General features: G+C 33.3%; 1 protein-coding gene and 1 long non-coding RNA gene across 2 annotated transcripts in view; one reads left to right on the forward strand and one right to left on the reverse strand.

Moving 5' to 3' along the window:
• The window catches only part of LOC143044678 (DNA-directed RNA polymerase III subunit RPC1-like), a 77,936-nt gene that overhangs the window by 3,161 nt on the left and 47,751 nt on the right, over window positions 1-27,024 (reverse strand). The window contains exons 25-34 of the mRNA XM_076216742.1: window positions 26,787-26,866; window positions 23,074-23,172; window positions 22,753-22,848; window positions 22,374-22,525; window positions 11,288-11,374; window positions 10,162-10,227; window positions 7,641-7,757; window positions 6,142-6,250; window positions 4,485-4,657; window positions 2,772-2,840 (exon numbers count right to left, since the gene is read on the reverse strand). Of these exons, the coding sequence (XP_076072857.1) occupies window positions 2,772-2,840; window positions 4,485-4,657; window positions 6,142-6,250; window positions 7,641-7,757; window positions 10,162-10,227; window positions 11,288-11,374; window positions 22,374-22,525; window positions 22,753-22,848; window positions 23,074-23,172; window positions 26,787-26,866 (1,048 nt within the window). The remainder of the gene's footprint in view (window positions 1-2,771; window positions 2,841-4,484; window positions 4,658-6,141; window positions 6,251-7,640; window positions 7,758-10,161; window positions 10,228-11,287; window positions 11,375-22,373; window positions 22,526-22,752; window positions 22,849-23,073; window positions 23,173-26,786; window positions 26,867-27,024) is intronic.
• LOC143044680 (uncharacterized) overlaps window positions 341-27,024 on the forward strand; it is a 154,618-nt gene continuing 127,934 nt past the window's right edge. The window contains exon 1 of the long non-coding RNA XR_012968755.1: window positions 341-1,638. This is a non-coding gene — a long non-coding RNA (uncharacterized LOC143044680). The remainder of the gene's footprint in view (window positions 1,639-27,024) is intronic.

Genomic DNA, 27,024 nt, shown 5'->3' on the forward strand with positions numbered 1-27,024 from the left:
GGTTTATGACCACAAAAGGAAGGTTGGGATTGATTTTTGGAGTTGAGGTCACAACAGTTTATGAATTAGGGGCCAAAAAGGGGCCCAAATAAGCATTATTTTTGGTTTTTGCACCATAACTTTAGTATAAGTAAATAGAAATCTATGAAATTTAAACACAAGGTTTATGACCATAAAAGGAAGGTTGGGTTTGATTTTGGGAGTTTTGTTCCTAACAGTTTAGGAATAAGGGGCCCAAAGGTTCCAAAATTGAACTTTGTGTGATTTCATCAAAAATTGAATAATTGGGGTTCTTTGATATGCCGAATCTAACTTTGCATGTAGATTCTTAATTTTTGGTCCCGTTTTCAAATTGGTCTACATTAAAGTCCAAAGGGTTCAAAATTAAACTTAGTTTGATTTTAACAAAAATTGAATCCTTGGGGTTCTTTGATATGCTGAATTTAAAAATGTACTTAGATTTTTAATTATTGGCCTAGTTTTCAAGTTGGTCCAAATGGGGGTCCAAAATTAAACTTTGTTTGATTTCATCAAAAATTGAATAAATGGGTTCTTTGATATGCCAAATCTAACTGTGTATATAGATTCTTAATTTTTGGTCCAGTTTTCAAATTGGTCTACATTAAGGTCCAAAGGGTCCAAAATTAAACTAAGTTTGATTTTAACAAAAATTAAATTCTTGGGCTTATTTGATATGCTTTATCTAAATATGTACTTTGATTTTTGATTATGGGCCCAGTTTTCAAGTTGGTCCATATCAGGATTCCATATCAAGTATTGTGCAATAGCAAGAAATTTTCAATTGCACAGTATTGCACAATAGCAAGAAATATCTAATTGCACAATATTGTGCAATAGCAATTAATTTTCAATTGGAGTTATCTTTCTTTGTATAGAATAGTAGTTGATAATATATGTTGGAAATTTGCCAGACATGACTATGATGTCATTTTCTATTTTTATTTGCCAATAACTTTATGTAAATAACTTCATTGGAAATTTGCCAATATAAAATGTTGCTGATGAAGTTTTTTTTATTGTTTTATACAATAAACAATGTATATTCACTTTTACTACCATTGTAACCAATCTTTACTATTCAGTGATAACAAGCACTTTATTTTACATTTTAATATTTTATGATGTATTTAAAAGAGTAGTTATTGTTGCAAACTCCATTAGAAATTTGAATTGATATCAGTTTTGGAAAAAGGGAAACGGGGATTTGAAAAAAAGGGGGGGGGGTTAAATTTTTCTCATTTCAGATTTCATAAATAAAAAGAAAATTTCTTCAAACATTTTTTTGAGAGGATTAATATTCAACAGCATAGTGAATTGCTCAAAGGCAAAAAAAAACTTTTAAGTTCATTAGACCACATTCATTCTGTGTTAGAAACCTATGCTGTGTCAACTATTTAATTTTAGATTTAAAAGTTTGAAGAAGAAATCTTTAATTGATTTGTAAAATCTTGACATTTGTTTTGTGTAAAAAAAAACACCATGTAATGTCAAAAATTTGATCACAATCCAAATTCAGAGCTGTATCACGCTTGAATGTTTTGTCCATACTTGCCCCAACTGTTCAGGGTTCGACCTCTGCGGTCGTATAAAGCTACGCCCTGCGGAGCACCTGGTTATGTTATGAAGTGTAATGGTTAAATGTATTTGTCCACTTATTTACATAGTTGTTTAAAAACAAAACTTAATTCAGCTTGGTACAATTGTCATCAGTATAAGAAAAAAATATCCCTTTCACGAAATGAAATAAAGGGCTGCGGTTTAGCGCATGATACGCTCGTTGCTCTTTTAACTTGTCTTTTATGCTTTAAATGAATTTATATGATCAACTAGAAATATATATACAAATCAAAAGGGATGTTACATTAATATATTCACCAAAGTTTCATAAAATCCCCCTTTTTTAAGTATAAAAATTCATTACTTAAGAAAACGTAAAATCTAAAATTTATAAAAATGGAAAGGGAGCTTATGTCAATAGATATAAACAATTTGTCAAAGTTGCATAAAATTTTGTGAAAGTGTTAGTTATTGTCCCAAAATTATAAAAAATCCCCCCCTTTTTAAGTATAAAAATTCATAACACGGAAATGTAAAATCTGAAATTTATAAAAACTGAAAGGGAGCTTACATCAATAGATATAAACAATTCACCAAAGTTTCATGGACATTGGTGGAAGCCTTTTTGAGTTATTGTCCGAAGTGTTGAAAATCCCCCCTTTTTTATGAATAAAGCCCCATAAATCCAAAACTTAAAATCTGAAATTTATAAAAATTGACAGGGAGCTTACATCAATAGATATAAACAATTCACCAAAGTTTCATGGACATTGGTGAAAGCCTTTTTGAGTTATTGTCCGAAGTGTTGAAAATCCCCCCTTTTTTATGAATAAAGCCCCATAAATCCAAAACTTAAAATCTGAAATAAAAAAACAAAAACGAAAAGGAGCTTATGTCAATAGATATAAACAATTCACTTAAGTTTCATGGAAATTGGTGAAAGTGTTTTTGAGTTATTGTCCGAAGTGTGGACGACGGACGGACGGACAGATGGACAGACAGACGGACGGACAGACGGACGGGCGGACAGACGGACGGACGGACAATGGTATACCATAATACGTCCCGTCTAAAAGACGACGGGCGTATAAAAATTAAAACTTCTCTAAATGAAAAGATATAAGGCAACTCTCATCTGCTTGACACTTGTGGTGTAAAAACACATAAATAAAGCTTTATCTATTGATACTTACTGATGCTAACATAAGTACACTCTCTTTCATCTTGGCAAGTCCAAACCTGGTTATTCCTAAAACTTCACCCTAAAAAATGAATTCCACAATGAGTTAAAATAAGTCTATCATTTTTTTTCTTTTCAAAGATATTTCTGTTTACCAAAATCACTTTATAAGCAGGCAATAGAAAAAGAAAAAAAAAATAATTATGGGATGTTAATGTTGTCAAAATCATTTCTATAATGATTATTTTGCTTAGAATCCTGGCGATATTCTAAATAATTTTATTACAAAGCAAATATATAAAACCTAGTAATTAATATGCTTAAAAAAAAGTCTATATAATTCCTCAGTTCTTTTGTTAAAAATAAAAATAACACAAAACTTAAGCTTTAGACTGGAGCTAGATAGGAATTGGCTATGGCATCACATACACACCAATGTCATATGATAAATTTTACCTTAAAGGTCATCAGGTCTGTCAGTAACATGACATGTCGTATGTCAATACTCATGCCATGGTTAACATACACACCAATGTCATATGACATACTTTACCTTAAAGGTCATCAGGTCTGTCAGTAACATGACATGTCGTATGTCAATACTCATGCCATGGTTAACATACACACCAATGTCATATGATAAACTTTACCTTAAAGGTCATCAGGTCTGTCAGTAACATGACATGTCGTATGTCAATACTCATGCCATGGTTAACATACACACCAATGTCATATGACATACTTTACCTTGAAAGTCATCAGGTCTGCCAGTAACATGACATGTCGTATGTCAATACTCATGCCATGGTTAACATACACACCAATGTCATATGACAAACTTTACCTTGAAGTCATCAGGTCTGCCAGTAACATGACATGTCGTATGTCAATACTCATGCCATGGTTAACAAACACATTAATGTCATATGACATACTTTACCTTGAAAGTCATCAGGTCTGCCAGTATAATAACATGTCGTATGTCAATACTCATGCCATGGTTAACATACACACTAATGTCATATGACAAACATTACCTTAATGGTCATCAGGTCTGCCAGAAAAATGACATGTCGTATGTCAATACGCATGCCATGGTTTACATAAACATCAATGTCATATGACATACTTTACCTTAAAGGTCATCAGGTCTGCCAGTATAATGACATGTCGTATGTCAATTCTGATGCCATGGTTAACATACACACCAAAGTCATATGACATACAGTCACATACTTTACCTTGAAAGTCATCAGGTCTGCCAGTATAATGACATGTCGTATGTCAATACTCATGCCATAGTTTACATACAAACCATTGTCATATGACAAACTTTACCTTAAAGGTCATCTGGTCTGCCAGAAAAATGACATGTCGTATGTCAATACTCATGCCATGGTTTACATACACATCAATGTCATATGACATACTTTACCTTAATGGTCATCAGCTCTGCCAGTAACATGACATGTCGTATGTCAATACTCATGCCATGGTTAACATATACACCAATGTCATATGACAAACTTTACCTTAAAGGTCATCAGGTCTGCCAGTAACATGACATGTCATATGTCAATACTCATGTCATGGTTAACATATACACCAATGTCATATGACAAACTTTACCTTGAAAGTCATCAGGTCTGCCAGTAACATGACATGTCATATGTCAATACTCATGCCATGGTTAACATACACACCAATGTCATATGACAAACTTTACCTTGAAAGTCATCAGGTCTGCCAGTAACATGACATGTCGTATGTCAATACTCATGCCATGGTTAACCATAGTGTAATTGATCTCTTCAATGATAGTACTCCTAGCTGCCTCTATACCCAGACATTTCTCCACTTCAAATGTATTATTTGATGACACATGTGTTCCTTTGATTCCTGTAATGTACACATATATCACATTAATTGATGATATGTTTGAAGTGGTGTCAGCACACATTATAAACCAGGTGCTCCGCAGGGCGCAGCTTTATACGACCCCAGTGGTTGAACCCTGAACAGTTGGGGCAAATTTGGTCACAATATTCAAGCTTGATACTGTCTGAATTTTGATTGTGATCAAATTTTTGACATAATATAGGTTTTTGCCACAAAATTAATGTGGTTCAAGATCACAATTACAATACTGTGCAATTGAATATTTCTTATTTCTTGAAATTTGAAAAATGTTGAAAAAAAAAAAAATCCCTTAAAAAAATGGTAAACTGAGATCCCCCCCCCCCCCCCCAATTTATTGAAATCCCCCCTTGGAGCAATAACCCTTAAAGTCAATCCCACGCTTTCCTTTGTAATATTGAACCTTGTAGTACGATTTCAGAGAGATCCATACCCTTAAACACAAGTTATTGTCATGATTGTTTGGAAACTAGAAACATGCTTCTTTTTGGCCCTTTTTTGGCCCTTAATTCCTACATATTTTGGGCAATTAACCCAAAACTTAATCCCAGCCTCCCCTTTGTTATATGGTACATTGTGGTACAATTTCAGAGAGATCCATGCAATTACACACAAGGTATTGTCTGGAAACTAGAAAAATGCTTGTTTTGGCCCCTTTTGGGCCCCTAATTCCTAATCAGTTAGGACCATCATCCCCAAAATAAATCTCAACCTTCCTTTTGTGGTATTGAACCTTCTGGAAAAATTTCATTAAGATCTATTCACTTAAACTAAAGTTATTATCAGGAAACCAAAGTGTCTTCGGACGACGACGCAGACGACGCTGACGATGCAGACGACGACATCATACCATTATACGAACCCAAAATTTTTTTGGGGTCGTATAAAAAGAAGATGTGGTATGATTGCCAATGAGACAACTGTCCACAAGAGACCAAAATGACACAGACATTAACAACTATAGGTCACCGTACGGTCTTCAACAATAAGCAAAGCCCATACCGCATAGTCAGCTATAAAAGGCCCCGACATGACAATGTAAAACAATTCAAACGAGAACACTAACAGCCTTATTTGTATAAAAAATTAACGAAAAAAATTATGTAACACAAAAACAAACGACAACCACTGAATTACAGGCTCCTGACTTGGGACAGGCACTTACATAAATAATGTGGCGGGGTTAAATATGTTAGCGGGATAGTTGATGTTACAGATGTCAAATTTCCTTATACTTTCAATGTTATAAATTCATAGTTTAATATATATTTGTAAACTTTTCACCAGAAATGAAGAAAAATGTACTGCAGTTCTGTAAAATGTGTCGATATTTTCATTATTATGATGCTACAGGCTTTTTATCTAAAATTTTCTTTAATTCACCAACCTATATCAATTACAAAATATGAAATTTTCTGACCATACAAATTGACCACACTGCCAATAAATTATATACTAACACTTACCAGGAGTAGCAATGACTGCCTGTAAGTTATTACCCTCAACTAATAATTTATACAGTTCTTCATTCTTTTCATCTATATGGATGACAGCTCTGGTCACTGATGGTATACCCTGCATTTAATAAATATTTATAAATCATAAATATATAATGGAATATGTTTAATTTACTTAATTAAAAGTTTATGTTAAAATGTATAATTATGTTGAAGGTCATGTTACAGTTAATAGGCTATACAAGTATCACAGATTTTGGTAAAATTTTGCATACTTCTTAAGCTTGTTGAATTTTGATTGAAAATCAAAAAAATAATCCATTCATTTACACTCTTAAATATTACTGACTGAATTCTTTCAAAATAGGTGAATATTTGAATAGAAGGCACATAAAATCTATGAAAATAGTTCTTAAATTTGTTTTTATATCATTACATCTCCATTTTTAGTTATAGTCCAACAAGCTAGAATTTTATACACAATTTTACAAAAATAGGTGACATGACCCATTTACTGTTCTTTGAACTTAACTTAGAACCTATGTATAAAAGGTCTTGTAATTTAAGACTATTTTTCAATGTCATCTAGAAACATGCCAGACTGAAAAAAATAAGAGCAACAAGAATGTGTCCAAAGTACACGGATGCCCCACTCGCACTATCCTTTTCCATGTTCCATGGACCGTGAAATTGGGTAATAATCTAAGTTGGTATTAAAATTAGAAAGATTATACTATAGGGATCATATGTACTAAGTTTCAAGTTGATTGGACTTCAATTTTATCAAAAACTACCTTGACCAAAAACTTTAACCTGAAACTCCCACTTTCATTTTCTATGTTTAGTGGTCCGTGAAATTGGGGTCAAAAGTCTAATTTGGCTTCAAAATTAAAAAGATTATATCATAAGCAACAAGTTTACTAAGTTTCAAGTTGACTGGACTTCAGCTTTACCAAAAACTACCTTGACCAAAAACTTTAACCTGAAACTCCCACTTTCATTTTCCATGTTCAGTGGACCATGAAATTGGGGTCAAAAGTCTAATTTGGCTTTAAAATTAGAAAGATCATATCATAAGCAACAAGTCTACTAAATTTCAAGTTGATTGGACTTCAGCTTCATCAAAAACTACCTTGACCAAAAACTTTAACCTGAACGGACGGACGCACAGACGAACGGAGCCACAGACCAGAAAACATAATGCCCCTCTACTATCGTAGGTGGGGCATAAAAATACTTTAAAAAAGATAATTAGGAGTGGCAGTTTTTGAAAAACAAGACATTTATTTTTTTACATTGTTATGTTGGGGCCTTTTATAGCTAACTATGCGGTATGGGCTTTGCTCATTGTTGAAGGCCGTACGGTGACCTATAGTTGTTAATTTCTGTGTCATTTTGGTCTCTTGTGGAGAGTTGTCTCATTGGCAATCATACCACTTCTTTTTTTATAATAACAACATATATAAGTTTTATTTTTTTCTTGACGAAATCCACTAAAATAGTCTCACCTTGATCATGACTTTGGGTAATTCTTTTTTAAGGAATTGTAGAATATAATACATTGAACTTTTAGGGGATTCTTGTGGATGCACTGTGATTACTGCCTCACTTTGGATCTTTACATGCTGAAAAATAGTTTTGTGTAAATGAATGTATTTACCTTTCACATAAAATTTTGTTGACAATTAATGCAACAGGAAATTGTAAAAATATATTACTCCCCAGCAAAATTAAATATTTCAGTTCATTTGGCAGTTTTGCACAAAATTCAAGGAGTTTGAAGCATTCATGCAATTATGTAGATAAATTTCAGAACTAAAAAAATACTAACATCTAGACTATTTTTATAAACACTTAAAGGATGTCATTTGGAATTTTTGGTCCTCAATGCTCTTCAATTTCGTACTTTATTTGGCCTTTTCAATTTTTTTTGATTCAAGCGTCACTGATGAGTCTTTTGTAGATGTTCCGGACCATATGAGTATTTGGACCATACGCGTATGGTCATGACCATATGCATATACTCATATGGTCTGACCATACGCATATGGTCCGACTGTACCCGTATGGTCGGACCATATGAGTATATATACTGGATTGGTTATTAACGGGCCGGACCATATGAGTATTTGGACCATATAGGTATTTTTTCAAATATTAATAAACTTTATCTAAAAAAAAAACAATGATGTTGACAGGCAAATGTATTAATTTTATAATTCAAAGGCTATATAAAAATCAAATATAGTTGACACAGTTAGTTTTCATCGCGAATTGTATTCTTAAATTTACGCTTAGGATGGCATTTATTTCCACATGGTAATATAACTTTTACTGCATTTGCACGTCTTGATTGTGCACGATCCTTTGCAATTACACCATTTGCATTCGAGCAGAAAGCTAGCCTTCTTATCAGCTGAGTGCAGTGATACCAAGGTATCGGGAAATTCCATAACAGAATTAAGAAATTATGGAAATATCTACCTAAGTCGACATATTGCCATGCACTCGTAACAACAAGTCGGTAATGACTATATGTATAAAATGTGTTTACTCTAATAGTGATTAGTGAGTAAAATTAAATGCACGAAACTGCTTATTTTTTTAATATAATATAATGAAATGACCTTTGATATATCGTCTTTTTAATGACGTGACAACTACAAGGGTTATACCTTTTGAAGAGTTAGATGTTACCTGTAAACTTGTTAATTACCCACAAGGTCATGACCGTACGCGTATGGTCCAAATACTCATATGGTCCGGAACATAGACGAAACACACGTCTGGCGTAAATAAAAAATTTTAATCCTGGTATCTATGATGAGTTTATTTGGTAGGCAACTTTGGATTCTTATTATTCATTGTACCGGTATATCAATTTTCTTGACTTTCATGAATTCAGGTAAATCACAAATTCAAATGTTCAACGAATTAAAATATTTCTATTTGCTTGTATGCAGGGTTTGTTTAAACAACAAAATTTAATATCCACAAAAATGCAAGCTTTACTCAATCCATGAAAATTGATATCCACCAAAATAAATAAATCCACAGTATAATTATTTGTGATTTTTAAATATCAAGGGCAAAAAAAAGTGCTTTATCATACCTTCTCCTACTAGAAGGTACATAAAAATCATTGAAACAATATTAACAACTTTATATTATCCATTTTCCCTGTAATGTATATAAACAATCAACCAGGGGTCGAATTTAACCTTTTTTTCGTACTGGCCAGCCGGACCAGTGGGCTGGAAATCTACTGGTCCTGCTCCAAATCTACTGGTCCTGCACAAATTAAATTCATTTGACAAACACTAATATAAATGAGAGATGTTTACGTTTATTTTCATGATTTTCCCCTACTTAGTTTCCTCTCCTTTATTCTCGTAGTTTTTTAGTGCTGTTCTGATTGTTCATTAGCAAGTACAGAATCTAACTTAAAATTTGAAGATCTCGTTACAAAATTACATTTCTTATCTAGGTCTGTCACTGCAAATTGTTCACATGATATACATAATACAATCCATTACATTGAAATCAAATATATAATTAAACCATTCACATTTTTTTACCTATGATTTTTTATAATTACATTTCTTTTTGTCAATTTCATCAACCTTATTCAGATCTTCCATTTGAATGTCACCTATTTTTTTATTTTTTTGTCCGTCGATTTGACACATTTAAAAAATTTCCACATTTTGTGTTGTTGTGAAGGACACTCAACCTCGATATTAATGAAAACTTAATCAATTGTAATACTTAGTACCTCCAGTACCGTGTAATTGATTTCGCAGGTAAATTGTTTTGTAATAAAAACGAAACTGCGATTCAATCAGGGATTTTATCGACAAATTTTTACTGGTCCGCCGGACCACCAGGTGACAAAATATACTGGTCCAACTCAAATTCTACTGGTCCCGGTCCACTGGACCAGCGCTAATTTCGACCCTGCAAGCAACATAAATAGAATACACTGTTCACTTTGTTGACAATTGTATTTTTAGAAAGTTATTTTCATACCTGTGCTTTCACTTTTAACTTGGAAACACATATTGATTCTTTAATACTACCAGCATTAACCTCCAACTGTAAAAAAAGATAAGACACAAATATCAGCTAAAATTAATGAGTAAATAAGTCCTATGAAATAAGAAGTTTGGCAAAAAAGTGTAAACGAGTGAAGAGCTACTGCTTACTGATGATACCCCTGCCCAAATATTTCGGTAAACAGGAAGTTGTTGAGTGATGAATCTGAAAACACATCACACTGTGTAGCTGCAAATATTATCCCTAAAACCAAATTTCCGAAACTCTGGTATTGTAGTTCCTGAGAAATGTAAAGAAAATTTTCAATTTTGCTATCATGTGTAAACTGATACAAGTGTTCAGTAAACAGGAAGTTGACTAAATTGTTGAGTGATGAATCAGAAAACACATCACACTGTATAGCTGACTTGTATAAACCCTGAAACAAAATTTAAGAAATCCCTATGATGCAGTTCCTGAGAAAGATGCGACAAAAAATATTTATGGGACAGATGGATGGACAGCCAGACAGACAGAGGTAAAACAGTAAACCCCCACTTTTTTAAAGCGGTATATAATAGTTAATGTTGTCGTATGTCACTCTAAACCACAAAATAAAGCATAATTTGTAAGAACTGCTATGTAGACATCCCAGCATAACCAAAGATGTTTTTAAGCACTGTGAACAGTTTTTTTAATTCTTCCTTGTTCATATTGAATTTCTATTTTTTATTAATTTTCTTTTTTTCTTTCTTTAATGATCTTTTTAGTAAATTTGTTAACTTTAAATTTATAAATTATTGCATGCATTTATTATTGCGATTTCATAATTTAAGACTAAAATGCAATTTTAATTTAAGAGATATTAAAAAAAATCCTAAATTAATTCTGACTTTTAAAAAAAAATCAAAATGTGAGTTTTTAATATTGCCATTATAACCCAATCGTATTTTTCGCAATAACAAAAACATCACAATAATTTCTGAATTCAAATAAGTGTTCTTTTTTCTTGTTTTTTTCTTTCTATTTGTTTTTATATACTTTCCTCCTTAAATGTTTGAATATAGTTTTGTATTACTGATATCTACATCAGATTATATTGGAATGTCTGAAACCTTACCTTGTGTAAAGATATCCTTGCCATGTCAAGCTTTATCAGAATGAAGCAATCATCAGGTAAAAATACTTCTTCAAAATATTCAGTGACCTTGAAAAAATACCATCTTTAATATAAATTCACCATAACAAACCATATAAATAATAAAATTATGGGAAATAAGTTTGATCTTTTAACAGAACATTTTTCTGCAATTACCTTCATAAATTTTGTTTTGTTTCTCCTTAACTGATAGCTTCTTTTTATACATTTCTGTACCTGATTTATACAGCACTCTTGTATCAATCTTATATCAAATTTAACATTTTCAAAGTTAATATAGTACATCTTCAAAGTACTAATCACTTTGTATGATATATAATATTGTCCTTATAAACTTTATACTATGAAATAAGAGTTCACATTTCATCCATAATAAACAAGATCTGTAAGTAAAACACCTTGCAAGAGATTATTAGCACATATTTCATTATTGAAGTAAGTACATTCTATTATTATATACCTAGACTAAATAACATATGAATTATACTGCATGATAATACATGTAGCATCAAATTAATGTAAATTCCATTTTTTTTTTCGAATTGGTGCTTAGCGGGCTGATATGAAATGTTTATCACATGCTTCGACTGTTATCACATGCCTTTCAGTAACGTTATCGCATGGCATTCCCGTGATACTCTGCAAATTCCGGAAAATACAGCTCAATGCTACGTTCTTAGTGATAAATTATAAAAAAAGTGCACAAAAAAAGTATTTGGATACTGGAAAGTATATTGTGTAAAATAATAATAATAAAATAAAATATAAATAAATGCATTTTTTATACGTTTCAAACATAATTTAGAAGGTTACTTTAAACTAGAGGCTCTAAAGAGCCTGTGTCACTCACCTTGGTCTATGTGAATATTAAACAAAGGAAGCAGATGGATTCATGACAAAATTGTGTTTGTACGTCTTACTTTACTGAACATTCTTGCTGCTTACAGTTATCTTTATCTATAATGAACTTGGGCCAGTAGTTTCAGTGGAAAATGTTAGTAAAAATTTACAAATTTTATAACAATTGTTAAAAATTGCCTATAAAGAACAATAACTCCTTAGGGGGTCAATTGACCATTTCAGTCATGTTGACTTATTTGTAAATCTTACTTTGCTGTACATTATTGCTGTTTAAAGTTTATCTCTATCTATAATAATATTCAAGATAATAACCAACCAGATGCTCCGCAGGGCGCAGCTTTATACGACCGCAGAGGTCGAACCCTGAACAGTTGGGGCAAGTATGGACAAAACATTCAAGCGTGATACAGCTCTGAATTTGGATTGTGATCAAATTTTTGACATTACATGGTGTTTTTTTTTACACAAAACAAATGTCAAGATTTTACAAATCAATTAAAGATTTCTTCTTCAAACTTTTAAATCTAAAATTAAATAGTTGACACAGCATAGGTTTCTGACACAGAATGAATGTGGTCTAATGAACTTAAAATATTTTTTTTGCCTTTGAGCAATTCACTATGCTGTTGAATATTAATCCTCTCAAAAAAATGTTTGAAGAAATTTTCTTTTTATTTATGAAATCTGAAATGAGAAAAATTTACCCCCCCCCCCCCATTTTTTTTTCACATCCCCCTTTCCCTTTTACCAAAACTGATCTCAATTCAAATTTCTAATGGAGTTTGCAACAATAACTACTCATTTAAATACATCATAAAATATTAAAATGTAACAAAAGATGCTTGTTATCACTGAATGGTAAAGATTGTTTTAATTTATCAGTTGGTAGTAAAAGTGAATATACATTGTATATTGTATAAAACAATGATTTAAGTTGACTCAACTACTATTCTGGACAAAGAAAGATAACTCCAATCAATTGAAAATTTCTTGCTATTGCACAATATTGTGCAATTAGATATTTCTGGCTATTGCACAATACTGTGCAATTGAAAATATTTGCTATTGCACAATACTGTGCAATTGAAGATTTCTTGCTATTGCGCAATACTGAGCAATTGAAAATTTCTTGCTATTGCACAATACTGTGCAATTGAAGATTTCTTGCTATTGCTGAATACTGTGCAACTGAAAATTTCTTGCTATTGCACAATACTTAATATAATAATTTTGGATCCTGATTTGAACCAACTTAAAAACTGGGCCCATAAACAACTAGAGGCTCTAAAGAGCCTGTGTCGCTCACCTTTGTCTTGTGCATATTAAACAATGGACACAGATAATTTCATGACATAATTGTGTTTTGGTGATAGTGATGTGTTTGAAGATCTTACTTTACTGAACATTCTTGTTGCTACAATTATCTCTATCTATAATGAACTTGCCAAATTACAGTGGAAAATATTTTCTAAAAATGATGATTGTGGTCAAGTTTGGTTTAATTTGGCTAAGTAGTTTCAGAGGAGAAGATTTTTGTAAAAGATGACCAAGATTTACGAAAAATGGTTAAAAATTGACTATAAAGGGCAATAACTCCTAAAGGGGTCAACAGACCATTTTGGTCCTGTTGACTTATTTGTAGATCTTACTTTACTGAACATTTTTGCTGTTTACAGCTTACCTCTATCTATGATAATATTCAAGATAATAACCAAAAACAGCAAAATGTCCTTAAAATTACCAATTCAGGGGCAGCAACCTATCAACGGGTTGTCCAATTCATCTCAAAATTTCAGGGCAGATAGATCTTGACCTGATAAACAATTTTACCTGATGACAGATTTGCTCTAAATGCTTTGGTTTTTGAGTGATAAGCCAAAAACTGCATTTTACCCCTATGTTCTATTTTTAGCCATGGCGGCCATCTTGGTTGGTTGGCCGGGTCACCGGACACAATTTTTAAACTAGATACCCTAATAATGATTGTGGCCAAGTTTGGTAAAAATTGGCCCAGTAGTTTCAGAGGAGAAGATTTTTGTAAAAGCTAACGACGGACGACGACGACGACGACGACGGACGACGGACGACGGACGCCAAGTGATGAGAAAAGCTCACTTGGCCCTCTGGGCCAGGTGAGCTAAAAACGGCAAAATTTCCTTAAAATTACCAATTCAGGACAGTAACCTAACAACGGGTTATCCGATCCATGTGAAAACATCAGGGCAGATAGATCTTGACCTGATAAACAATTAAACCCTGTCAGATTTTCTCTAAATGCTTCGGTTTTTGAGTTATAAGCCAAAAACTGCATTTTACCCCTATGTTCTATTATTAGCCGTGGCAGCCATTTTGGTTGATTGGCCAGGTCACATCACACATTTTTTAAACAAGTTACCCCAATGATGACTGTGGTCAAGTTTAGTTTTATTTGGCCCAGTAGTTTCAGAGAAGAAGATTTTTGTAAAAGATTACTAAGATTTACGAAAAAATGGTTAAAAATTGACTTTAAAGTACAACAACTCCTTCAGGGGTCAACTGACCATTTTGGTCATGCTGACTTATTTGTAAATCTTACTTTGCTGAACATTATTGCTGTTTACAGTTTATCTCTATCTATAATAATATTCAAGATAATAACCAAAAACAGCAAAATTTCCTTAAAATTACCAATTCAGGGGCAGCAACCCAACAACAGGTTGTCCGATTCATCTGAAAATTTCAGGACAGATAGATCTTGACCTGATAAACACTTTTACCGCATGTCAGATTTGCTCTAAATGCTTTGGTTTTTGAGTTATAAGCCAAAAACTGCATTTTACCCCTATGTTCTATTTTTAGCCATGGTGGCCATCTTGGTTGGTTGACCGGGTCACGCCACACATTTTTTAAACTAGATATCCCTAATATGATTGTGGCCAAGTTTGGATTAACTTGGCCAAGTAGTTTCAGAGGAGAAGATTTTTGTAAAAGATTACTAAGATTTAGGAAAAATGGTTAAAAATTGACTATAAAGGTCAATAACTCCTAAAGGGGTCAACTGACCATGTTGGTCATGTTGACTTATTTGTGAATCTTACTTTGCTGAACATTATTGCAGTTTACAGTTTATCTCTATCTATAATAATATTCAAGATAATAGCCAAAAACAGCAAAAATTACCTAAAATTACCAGTTAAGGGGCAGCAACCCAATAACGGGTTGTCAGATTCATCTGAAAATTTGAGGGCAGATATATCTTGACCTGATAAACAATTTTACCCCATGTCAGATTTGCTCTAAATGCTTTGGTTTTTGAGTTATAAGCCAAAAACTGCATTTTATCCCTATGTTCTATTTTTAGTCATGGCGGCCATCTTGGTTGGTTGGCCGGGTCACGCCACACATTTTTTAAACTAGATACCCCAATGATGATTGTGGCCAAGTTTGGTTTAATTTGGCCCAGTAGTTTCAGAGGAGAAGATTTTTGTAAAAGTTAACGGAGACTGACGACGGACGACGACGACGGACGACGGACGCCAAGTGATGGGAAAAGCTCACTTGGCCCTTCGGGCCAGGTGAGCTAAAGCAGCAAAATTTCCTTAAAATTACTAATTCAGGGGCAGCAACCCAACAACGGGTTATCCATGGCGGCCATCTTGGATGGTTGGCCGGGTCACTGGACACATTTTTTAAACTAGATACCCCAATGATGATTGTGGCCAAGTTTGGTTTAATTTGGCCCAGTAGTTTCAGAGGAGAAGATTTTAGTAAAAGTTAACGACGACGCCGGACGACGCCGGACACCGGACGCCAAGTGATGAGAAAAGCTCACTTGGCCTTTTAGGCCAGGTGAGCTAAAAATCTAAGTACATGTTTTTTTACCGCATTTTTGCGCCTGTCCCAAGTCAGGAGCCTCTGGCCTTTGTTAGTCTTGTATTATTTTAATTTTAGTTTCTTGTGTACAATTTGGAAATTAGTATGGCGTTCATTATCACTGAACTAGTATATATTTGTTTAGGGGCTAGCTGAAGGACGCCTCCGGGTGCGGGAATTTCTCGCTACATTGAAGACCTGTTGGTGACCTTCTGCTGTTGTTTTTTATTTGGTCGGGTTGTTGTCTCTTTGACACATTCCCCATTTCCATTCTCAATTTTATTAGATTCAGCATATCAAAAAAGCCCAAGAATTCAATTTTTGTTAAAATCAAATTTAGTTTAATTTTGGACCCTTTGGACTTTAATGTAGACCAATTTGAAAACGGGACCAAAAATTAAGAATCTACATACACAGTTAGATTTGGCATATCAAAGAACCCCAATTATTCAATTTTTGATGAAATCAAACAAAGTTTAATTTTCGACCCCCATTTGGACCAACTTGAAAACTGGGCCAATAATCAAAATCTAAGTTCATTTTTAGATTCAACATATTAAAGAACCCCAAGGATTTAATTTTTGATAAAATCAAACTAAGTTTAATTTTGGACCCTTTGGACCTTAATGTAGACCAATTTGAAAACGGGACCAAAAATTAAGAATCTACATACACAGTTAGATTTAGCATATCAAAGAACCCCAATTATTCAATTTTTGATGAAATCAAACAAAGTTCAATTTTGGACCCTTTGGGCCCCTTATTCCTAAACTGTTGGGACCAAAACTCCCAAAATCAAACACAACCTTCCTTTTATGGTCATAAACCTTGTGTTTAAATTTCATAGATTTCTATTTACTTATACTTAAGTTATGGTGCTAGTGGGAGATATTATGGACATAATTGTGCAAATCGTGATACAAGCATGAAATTTGGTATATAGGTTGACTAAATGATAAATAAAAAAAATCCGCTGCTGGTCATCAAATTTTTTCATTTTTTCAAAATGGCCACCGCCCATTTGGATATGGCGTCATATCCAATTGGCTACATTTCGTAAATCTTTAAAAGCTGTTTTAAGTGTATAATCCAATGTAAGTTTTGATAATACTTCAATTAAAGTTTGTAAAACAATACATACATGAAGAAAAAAGTGACTTCCGGTTCCAAAATGGCAGAAACAACGTGGAAAATGTCAATTTTATCATTTCTATCACTTTAACAAGAGATATCACGGTCTTTGCCCGGTTCAAATGCATACATACAGATTGACTATCTTATAACTATCTGACAGTGACCAATACACACACATGTACAAGGAAGAGCAGAACGGTAGCATTTACAGTTACCCACCCAGCTTGGTTTCTTGCATTTGCATTTTTAAAAAAATCCTGACACGAGGATGCAACGGCAGCCAAAGAAATTCATTTTGGTTTTCAACTGTCATTGTTTTATTTTCTTTCATCCAACTCTAGTGTTCATGACTTGGTCAAGAACCTGTCGAATGAATAAATCCGGATGAGCCCAAACATGTTCACTTGATACGCTTCTCTTTTGATGTGATCCGGATGAGAACCTCTGGTAGGCAGAATAGCATCATAAAGATGCTGCTTCCTTGCAAACGATTCAAATCGTGCCTCCTTAACAGCAAATGTTGATGTAGATGTTGATACATGATGCAAACAAATGCTTCTATGTTGTCAATGTCTGTGTCTGTGTATTGATACAAAAGCGGGGTAAAAAAAGTCTGTTACATCAGGGAATACTTCTATGTGTGCAAAGTTGACCTCTTCACTTTACCATGAAATGCCAACACAGTGTCACAACCATTAAATGCATGGCAGAACAGAAGAGCGGCTACACGAGGACCAAACGATTTTCTATGACATGTAGAGGAAGCCATAGAAAACCTATATTCCTTCAAAAAACTATTCACAATTTGTCCACAACTTATCTTGTGAGTGCTGCAATTTGTAATGCTACTACATCTGTGTTAGTACTACTTTTAACAATCATTTTCAGCAGCATGCTTATATCATGGATAATCATCCGTATATTTGTTTCTTCATGGTAAGGGGATAGCTCGCAATTATCCGTATTGAAATTGCAAAGAATATTTTCACCTTGAGTAACATAAGCATTTTTATAAATCACTTAAGAATTATGTCGGCAAGAAACTTGAACAAATCCGTTTTGTTGTCATCTTCACAGAGAAAACTACTCAAAACTCTTGGCGTGTTACCAGTACCACCAACTTTCCGTTTAGCACCAATATCTTGCCTTATTTTCTCGTCCAAGCCTTTAAATCATTCATTTAATAAACATCAAATACAATGTCTACTCTTGGATACTTATCGGTGCAAGATTTTAGGCTATAAGGCAGTATGACATCATTTGCATAATCATCAGATATGTTTTGCCCCACATGGTGGCCTGGAATAAACCATTGCTGCTCCACCAACGACAAATGCGTCAGTACTTGCAAAATGTTTAAAGTATACCTCGTTGCTGCGATTTAATACCACTGTTTAAAGTGACATTCTGAGACAAAGACGGAGGAGCATTTTGGTTTTCATGGCTAAAGACATCCTCAAAGTCAAACTGTCTACTTTAACAAGAAATTAAAGTAAAATAAAGAGATCGCAATTACTTTACAGGTTCTTCAGCTTTGTTTTTGACAAAAAAAACGATTCCAGTTTCATTTTACGCCTTTCATAGGGAATTGTTCTTTTTTATCTGGTTATAAAAAGCAGATTCTCTTTCGTTTTGCATTTGCTTCAAAAGATATCTGTATTGTTTGGACCCAATATCTTGGAGTGTATATACATATCTTACCTGCTTCCGAATCCAAAGCTTCCATAAATTGACCAGTTGTGTACAAATCTGACGACTATTCTAGAAATGAATTTCCAAACTAGTTCATCACTTTGGAGAGCCTTTGAAAGTTTTTTGAACTAATACTTTTGTGTATCGTAGAGTCTTCATGATGTCGTTTATCTGTTATAGAATGACTCAAACCACTAGATCTTTAAAATTCATCTACCAGTCTACTAACTTCTGGTCCAGCTACCATCCATCGCGTCCTTAAGGGATATTCGGTTTAACGTATGGCACCAACATCGCCCTTTACAATTGCATTATTCTGTGTTTGTGCCTGATCAGTTGTGATATAAGAAAACAACTATCTGGTCTTACGCAAAGTAAAATTACCACTCGCAAATTCCATTGTCACCTGTTGGTGATGTTCGTGAAGGGATGACATGCCTCGGAAATGGATCGCGATTGGTAACCATCGAGCATAATTAGCATGATCAAGACAAACAAAATATGTATCCTGCTTAGTATGGACTGTTTGGAAAATACGATATCTGACTCGTGAAATGGGGCGTACTAACGAAAGCACAAGAAGTTCTTAATTCATAATTGAACGCCAGAAATTAAACTGTGGTCGAGATGACTCTCTTTCCTTACACCAGTTGATCAAATACTTGTACGTCACAGAGTCATGGGTTATATGTTCTGCGTTTACGCGTTTATAAAAGAGAGAAGAAAGATACCAAAGGGACAGTCAAACTCATAAATCTAAAATAAACTGACAACGCCATGGCTAAAAATGAACAAGACAAACAGACAAACAATTATAGTACACATGACACAACATAGAAAACTAAAGAATAAACAACACGAACCCCACCAAAAACTAGGAGATATAAGCTGAAATTATCAATTCAAGCAAAACACATGCTGCTATCGTTGTGCGTATTTAGTTCTTATTACATTCGAACATATATGAAAAGAATCTGCCATTCTAAGTGTTGCAATAACGGCTTCAGTGAGGGCACATGTCCATCCACTATCACGCAATATTTCACTCAGACTTTTAAAACAAGTCATTGTAATGTACAATCCACCAAACATGACGATAAACTTATCTTCTCCGTACAAATCTGGCCATTCCGACTGAAATTGCTTAGCCAATACCAAAGTGGTTGATCTGCAGCTATAATTATGGTTGCCCGGGATTTAGAAAGTTAACCACCTATTCACCTTATTCAATGAATGCTTGATCATTGCATCTGAAAGGACGTGTTTTCAAACAGTGGCATCATAAAAATTACACAAACTTTAACAAAAGAGCCTAGATGTTTAGAGGAATGAAATGATGACAAAAATATGTTTACAAAATCCAAATCCTCATCTGTAAGATGAACTACGATTTACATCAGTGTGCCCTTACAGTGCGTGCAAATATCTCTTTATGTCTATAAATAGTCTGCGCATGAGCGAAATTGTGTATCATAACCTTAAAAAATGTTATCAAACAAATTCATAACGTCATTAAAAATCCCAAAGCGCTTAGTATATAATGAATATTTCAAATGTTTTTGTGTGAATTTTGTAACATTTTCACGCATGCGCAAACCCTGAACATGTAAAATATTCATTTATAGTATATATGTCACATGAAAAGAAGGTAGCCACCAAATCTGATAATATTTTATTCTAAAAGAAGGTCAAAGAAAATGATTTCCAGAAAAATATGTATTTCAAACCTGTAAAAAACAGCCATTTTAGAAAAGGTGGTGGCCATCTTGAAAAAATGATTTTTTTTTATGGCCAGCAGTTTTTTCTTAAAAAGTATATAAAAATGATGCTTCGAGCTAATTTTCATGCTTGTATCATCATTTGCACAATTCCCTCCATTTTGCTTGCTAATATCTTCCACTATGCGAAAACCAAGAATAATGCTTATTTGGGCCCTTTTTGGCCCCTAATTCCTAAACTGTTGGGACCTCAACTCCTAAAATCAATCCCAACCTTCCTTTTGTGGTCATAAACCTTGTGTTTAAATTTCGCTGATATCTATTAACTTATACTAAAGTTATTGTGCGAAAACCAAGAATAATGCTTATTTGGGCCCTTTTTTGGCCCTTAATTCCTAAACTGTTGAAACCAAAACTCCCAAAATCAATCCCAACCTTCCTTTTGTGGTCATAAACCTTATGTCAAAATTTCATAGATTTCTATTCACTTAAACTATAGTTATAGTGCGAAAACCAAGAAAATGCTTATTTGGGCCCTTGTTGGCCCCTAATTCCTAAAATGTTGGGACCAAAACTCCCAAAATCAATCCCAACCTTCCTTTTCTGGTCATTAACCTTGTGTCAAAATTTCATCAATTTCCATTCACTTTTACTAAAGTTAGAGTGCGAAAACTAAAAGTATTCGGACAACGACGACGCCAACGTGATAGCAATATACGACGAAAAATTTTTACGGTCGTATAAAAACAGTAAAATTTCCTTAAAATTACCAATTTAGGGGCAGCAACCCAACAACGGGTTGTCTGATTCATCTGAAAATTTCAGGGCAGATACATTTTTTAAACAAGTTACCCCAATGATGACTGTGGTCAAGTTTAGTTTAATTTGGCCCAGTAGTTTCAGAGAAGAAGATTTTTGTAAAAGATAACTAAGATTTACGAAAAAATGGTTAAAAATTGACTTTAAAGTACAATAACTCCTTCAGGGGTCAACTGACCATTTTGGTCATGTTGACTTATTTGTAAATCTTATTTTGCTGAACATTATTGCTGTTTACAGTTTATCTCTATCTATAATATTATGCAAGATAATAACCAAAAACAGTAAAATTTCCTTAAAACTACCAATTCAGGTTTTTTTGTAAAAAATAATGACGACGGACGCCGGACGCAGTGATGGGAAAAGCTCACTTGGCCCTTTGGGCCAGGTGAGCTAAAAAGTAGACTTTTCCAAACAGTGTTCATTATGTATATTGTCAGTTGAATTAATTTTTTTTGTCGATTTGTCCATATTAAAAGGTTTTTCTTCTCTGTTGAGGCAGATTTCATATCAAATGTACTAAATTTGGGGTCCGACTTTTCAATCTTTGAACTTCTATTTATGAACCACGTAAAAGGATCAATTATATAATATATGAATTTGTTATTTTTCTCCATTGTTGAAGCATATGATAAAAAAGATCATAACATGTCATTTTTCATATCGCATGTATTATCAGCCCTCGGTCAATATCAGCCCTCGAGCCATGCGGCTCTTGGGCTGATAATACATGCGATATGAAAAATGCCATGTAATAATCTGATATTATCTCCCCTTTATCATGTGGGACCAGGATAATATTCTTTTATCCATATCATGTCTTCCTGCTAATTAGTAGTTGCTCATACAAGACATATGGACAGACACAGATGGACAAAGTGATTCTTGTAAACTCAAAAAAAAATAATTTTGCAGGGTCAAATTAAGAAACTTGAATATAAGTTAATAAGAACATTTATTTACAGAATTACCTCCCCTAAGCATGTCTTTTCAATTCTTCCTTTAACCATCCTACCATACTCTGGATCATTATCTACTTCTAACTGAGCTGTAATGATAGGGGTACTAATAGCCTTGGCTGCATTGATTATTTCTTTGATCCTAGGCACACCCTGTGTTATATCTATATAGGTTAAGGATCTGTATAAACAAAGGGGGATTCCAGTTGTAACTCAATAGGAATCTTTCATGTCATAGATCACTTGATCAGTATAGAGAAGGAGAAAGTAAAAAATTTACAACCTGATGTTGGAAAACTTCTGCTTTTCTTTGTAAACTATGTAAAAAATTAACATGAATAGCATGATATTTATTACTTCTGTGAAAACTAATTAACCTAAAAAAGGATACTCATAGAGGCAACTCCTGCAAAATGGAAGGTTTTGAGTGTCATCTGTGTACCTGGTTCACCAATACTTTGAGCTGCTATAGCTCCTACAGCTGTTCCTGAAAAAAGGAATAGGTAACTGATATTACAGAAAGTTCTGCGACACATAGATTATTATAATTCTGAATCCATTTGTAAATAACAGTAGCAATTCTATTTAAAATTTCTTAAACTTATAGCACAATACTTTCCAAACTAAGTTTAAGAATTAAAATAATAAAACAATTGGAAACATCAAAGTATCCTTAAAATAATTTAACAATAGGATATATGAAAAACCCAACCTGGTTCAATTTGTGATCTCATTCTTTTGTCTTTACAGCAATATAAGAATTTGTCCATCTGACTGTTGGTGATTCTTTCTAGTTGATTCAAAACTAAAACTAAACACAAATGGTTGATTATGATATCAGTTTGATTTTATTGATACATTGTAACAATATCACACTGAAACACTTCAAACTTAACAAAGTCCTGGCTTTATATAAAGTTTGCGGTAAAAACTTGGAAAATCTGGGATTGTAATACACCATTGTTGTGCTTTTGAAAATCTATTATCATGGGGCTGCCACTTATATGTGGAAGAAAAATGCCAGTCAATAATTAAAGTAACTTTTGTGACAATGATGTGTTTTATCAATGGTCAGAATTACAATTATTATTTGTCAGAAAATTAATATTCTTTTGTTTATTTTATTATGTATATTACATATATGCTTCTCATCATGCATATTTCAACATAACATAATTTGAGAAGCATCAAATTTGCATGTCAATCAACTTTTGACTATTCAATTTAAGAAATGCACAAATTAATATTAATTTCTGATAAACAGTGTTAAATGTAACAACACTCAACTTTCCTATGCATATACATTGTAGTTTAAGTCAATGCAAGTTTAATCATTTCTTTTTGTAATTGCCCTTATCACAATAAAATAAACAGGGGTGTACTGTTAGTAATGTAAGTATGTGCTGAAAGTGATATTCTATGTTTTGTAGTTAAATATAGATTCTACCACTGCATCAGATGTAATACGATATTCATCAACTCGAGACAGTTACATTTTCAAATTTAAAACACAAGGCTCGCAGCGTGTTTTAAATATTTAAAATTTTACTGTCAAAAGTGGATAAATATCATGTTGCAAGAAATGTTGTAGTGGAATCTGTTTCTCTTATGATTTATAGACGATATCAACATTTTTTTATAATTTTTTTCTGAATCACCTGCAAAAAGATGTGTTCTTTCTATGTGATGTCATCAGGCATGGTAGTCTTTTTCTAGTGTTTTATCTAGAACTTAAAAAGGGCATGGTCATTTTTTTACCAAATAGGGCACATAAAAAAACTAGTAAGTTACATATTATCTGTTTTTCTCATTACATGTTAAACTAGAGGCTCTAAAGAGCCTGTGTCGCTCACCTTGGTATATGTGAATATTAAACAAAGGAAGCAGATGGATTCATGACAAAATTGTGTTTAGGTGATGGTGATGTGTTTGTACATCTTACTTTACTGAACATTCTTGCTCCTTACAATTATCTCTATCTATAATGATCTTGGCCCAGTAGTTTCAGTGGAAAATGTTAGTAAAAATTTACAAATTTTATGAAAATTGTTAAAAATTGACTATAAAGGACAATAACTCCTTCAGGGGGTCAACTGACCATTTTTGTCATGTTTGACTTATTTGTAAATCTAACTTTGCTGAACATTATTGCTGTTTACAGTTTATCTCTATCTATAATAATATTCAAGATAATAACAAAAAACAGCAAAATTTCCATAAAATTACCAATTCAGGGGCAGCAACCCATCAACGGGTTGTCCGATTCATCTGAAAATTTCTGGGCAGATAGATCTTGACCTGATAAACAATTTTACCCCATGTCAGATTTGCTCTAAATGCTTTGATTTTTGAGTTATAAGCCAAAAACTGCATTTTACCCCTATGTCCTATATTTAGCCGTGGCAGCCATCTTGGTTGGATGGCCGGGTCACCGGACACATTTTTTGAACTACATACCCCAAAGATGATTGTGGCCAAGTTTGGATTAATTTAGCCCAGTAGTTTCAGAGAAGAAGATTTTTGTAAAAGATTACTAAGATTTACGAAAAATGGTTAAAAATTGACTATAAAGGGCAATAACTCCTTAAGGGGTCAACTGACCATTTCGGTCATGTTGACTTATTTGTAAATCTTACTTTGCTGAACATTATTGCTGTTTACAGTTTATCTCTATCTATAATAATATTCAAGATAATAACCAAAAACAGCAAAATTTCCATAAAATTACCAATTCAGGGGCAGCAACCCATCAACGGGTTGTCCGATTCATCTGAAAATTTCTGGGCAGATAGATCTTGACCTGATAAACAATTTTACCCCATGTCAGATTTGCTCTAAATGCTTTGGTTTTTGAGTTATAAGCCAAAAACTGCATTTTACCCCTATGTTCTATTTTTAGCCATGGCGGCCATCTTGGTTGGTTGGCGGGGTCACCGGACACATTTTTTAAACTAGATACCCCAATGATGATTGTGGCCAAGTTTGATTAAATTTGGCTTAGTAGTTTCAGAGGAGAAGATTTTTGTAAAAGTTAACGACGACGGACGCAGGACGACGGACGCAGGACGACGACGGACGACGACGGACGCCGGACGCAAAGTGATGGGAAAAGCTCACTTGGCCCTTCGGGCCAGGTGAGCTAAAAAGATATATAAATTTTACAAAGTTAAGCTATTACCGTAAATTGGGAAATTTTGGCGGCGCGATGTTTTTGCGGTTTTCTCTTGAAAGTCATGTGTTTTATGGTGGTGTGTGTAATTTTGGCGCTTCGTCCAATTGATATGTTTAATTTTGGGACAGCAGTAGTGAGCAACTCATTCATATTTATCTTTATAAACCCGTTAATTGACAATCTATCATTGAATTTCTCAAACTAGAAACATGGTAAAGTTAACTAAATGAAGGAATCCGATACGGATGTAAGCGAAATAATTCCGTATATCGTGGTTCAAAGCTGATAAAATCTTAAACATTAAAATCACATTTTAAATAGATTATTTATCTTGTAAAAATATCATTTGAAATAAATTTTGATCATCTCTATTGCAGTACATGTTAATTTATTGACGATTAAGGATTTAAATTTTAATCCTTATGCCTCTGGTAATACATATTAATTAATTGAAGACATAGGATTACAAGGAGTTTTGATATTATAATTACCAATAACAGTCTAATCAACAAAAGCCTGGCATATTTATGAATGAGAATAAAATTTCATATGTTTTGATAACAATTTCAGAAAATCAACAATTAAGTAAAAATTTTATAGTGTTGTCAAATTATACCAGGTATTTATTTGCAGATTTGGCTACATGTATAGAATTGTAGGAAATATACAGAAGATATAATAACAAAAAATATTTTTCCCAACAATTAGCATTACGATATTGTCGTACTGGATGCGATTTCGGCATTTAAATAATTAGTGTTTGCTTTATTTTCATGTGTTTAATTTTGGCACTTTCATCGTAGGCACCAAAATAAAAACTACAACCAAAATAACCCAATTTACGTTATATCATTGTACATAATAAAATGATATTAGTATGCAAGTCCCAGAGTTGAGCAACTTTAATAAATGAATTGAAACAATGATCCACATGTACATGGAAATATATACATTAATCAAGTTGATCTGACCAAAAGTATGTTAATGCGTGAGGAATGCTTTTTTTTCTTTTTGGGTTTAAATAAACTCATCATAGATACCAGGACTAAATTTTGTACATACGCCAGACGCGTGTTTCGACTACAAAAGACTCATCAGTGACACTCGAATCCAAAAAAGTTAAAAAGGCCAAATAAAGTACGAAGTTGAAGAGCATGGTTTAAAATTCTTCCATATTTGTTTCGGATGGACAGGCAAACTGCCACTAGGTGGGCCTAATAATAAATCATTTAGACTACAAGAGAAGAGCCTACCTTTTCCTTTTCGTTTATCAGAACCTTTATATTTCTGTCTTAATTTGGTTATTTTTTCAGCAACTGTCTCTGTGAATTTTCTATAAAAAAAAAAAAGAATTTTCAAAAGTTAACAATTTTTAAAACACCTGAGTATAAATAAAGTCAAACATTTTTGGTACCTCTTTCTGTTGTAAAATTTGATGAAATTAGTTGAATATGTTAGCCTCAAATCTATGTCCAAAATGAGGGATACATA

This window comes from Mytilus galloprovincialis, chromosome 9 (genome assembly GCF_965363235.1).
Source record: "Mytilus galloprovincialis chromosome 9, xbMytGall1.hap1.1, whole genome shotgun sequence".
Lineage (NCBI taxonomy): Eukaryota > Metazoa > Mollusca > Bivalvia > Mytilida > Mytilidae > Mytilus > Mytilus galloprovincialis.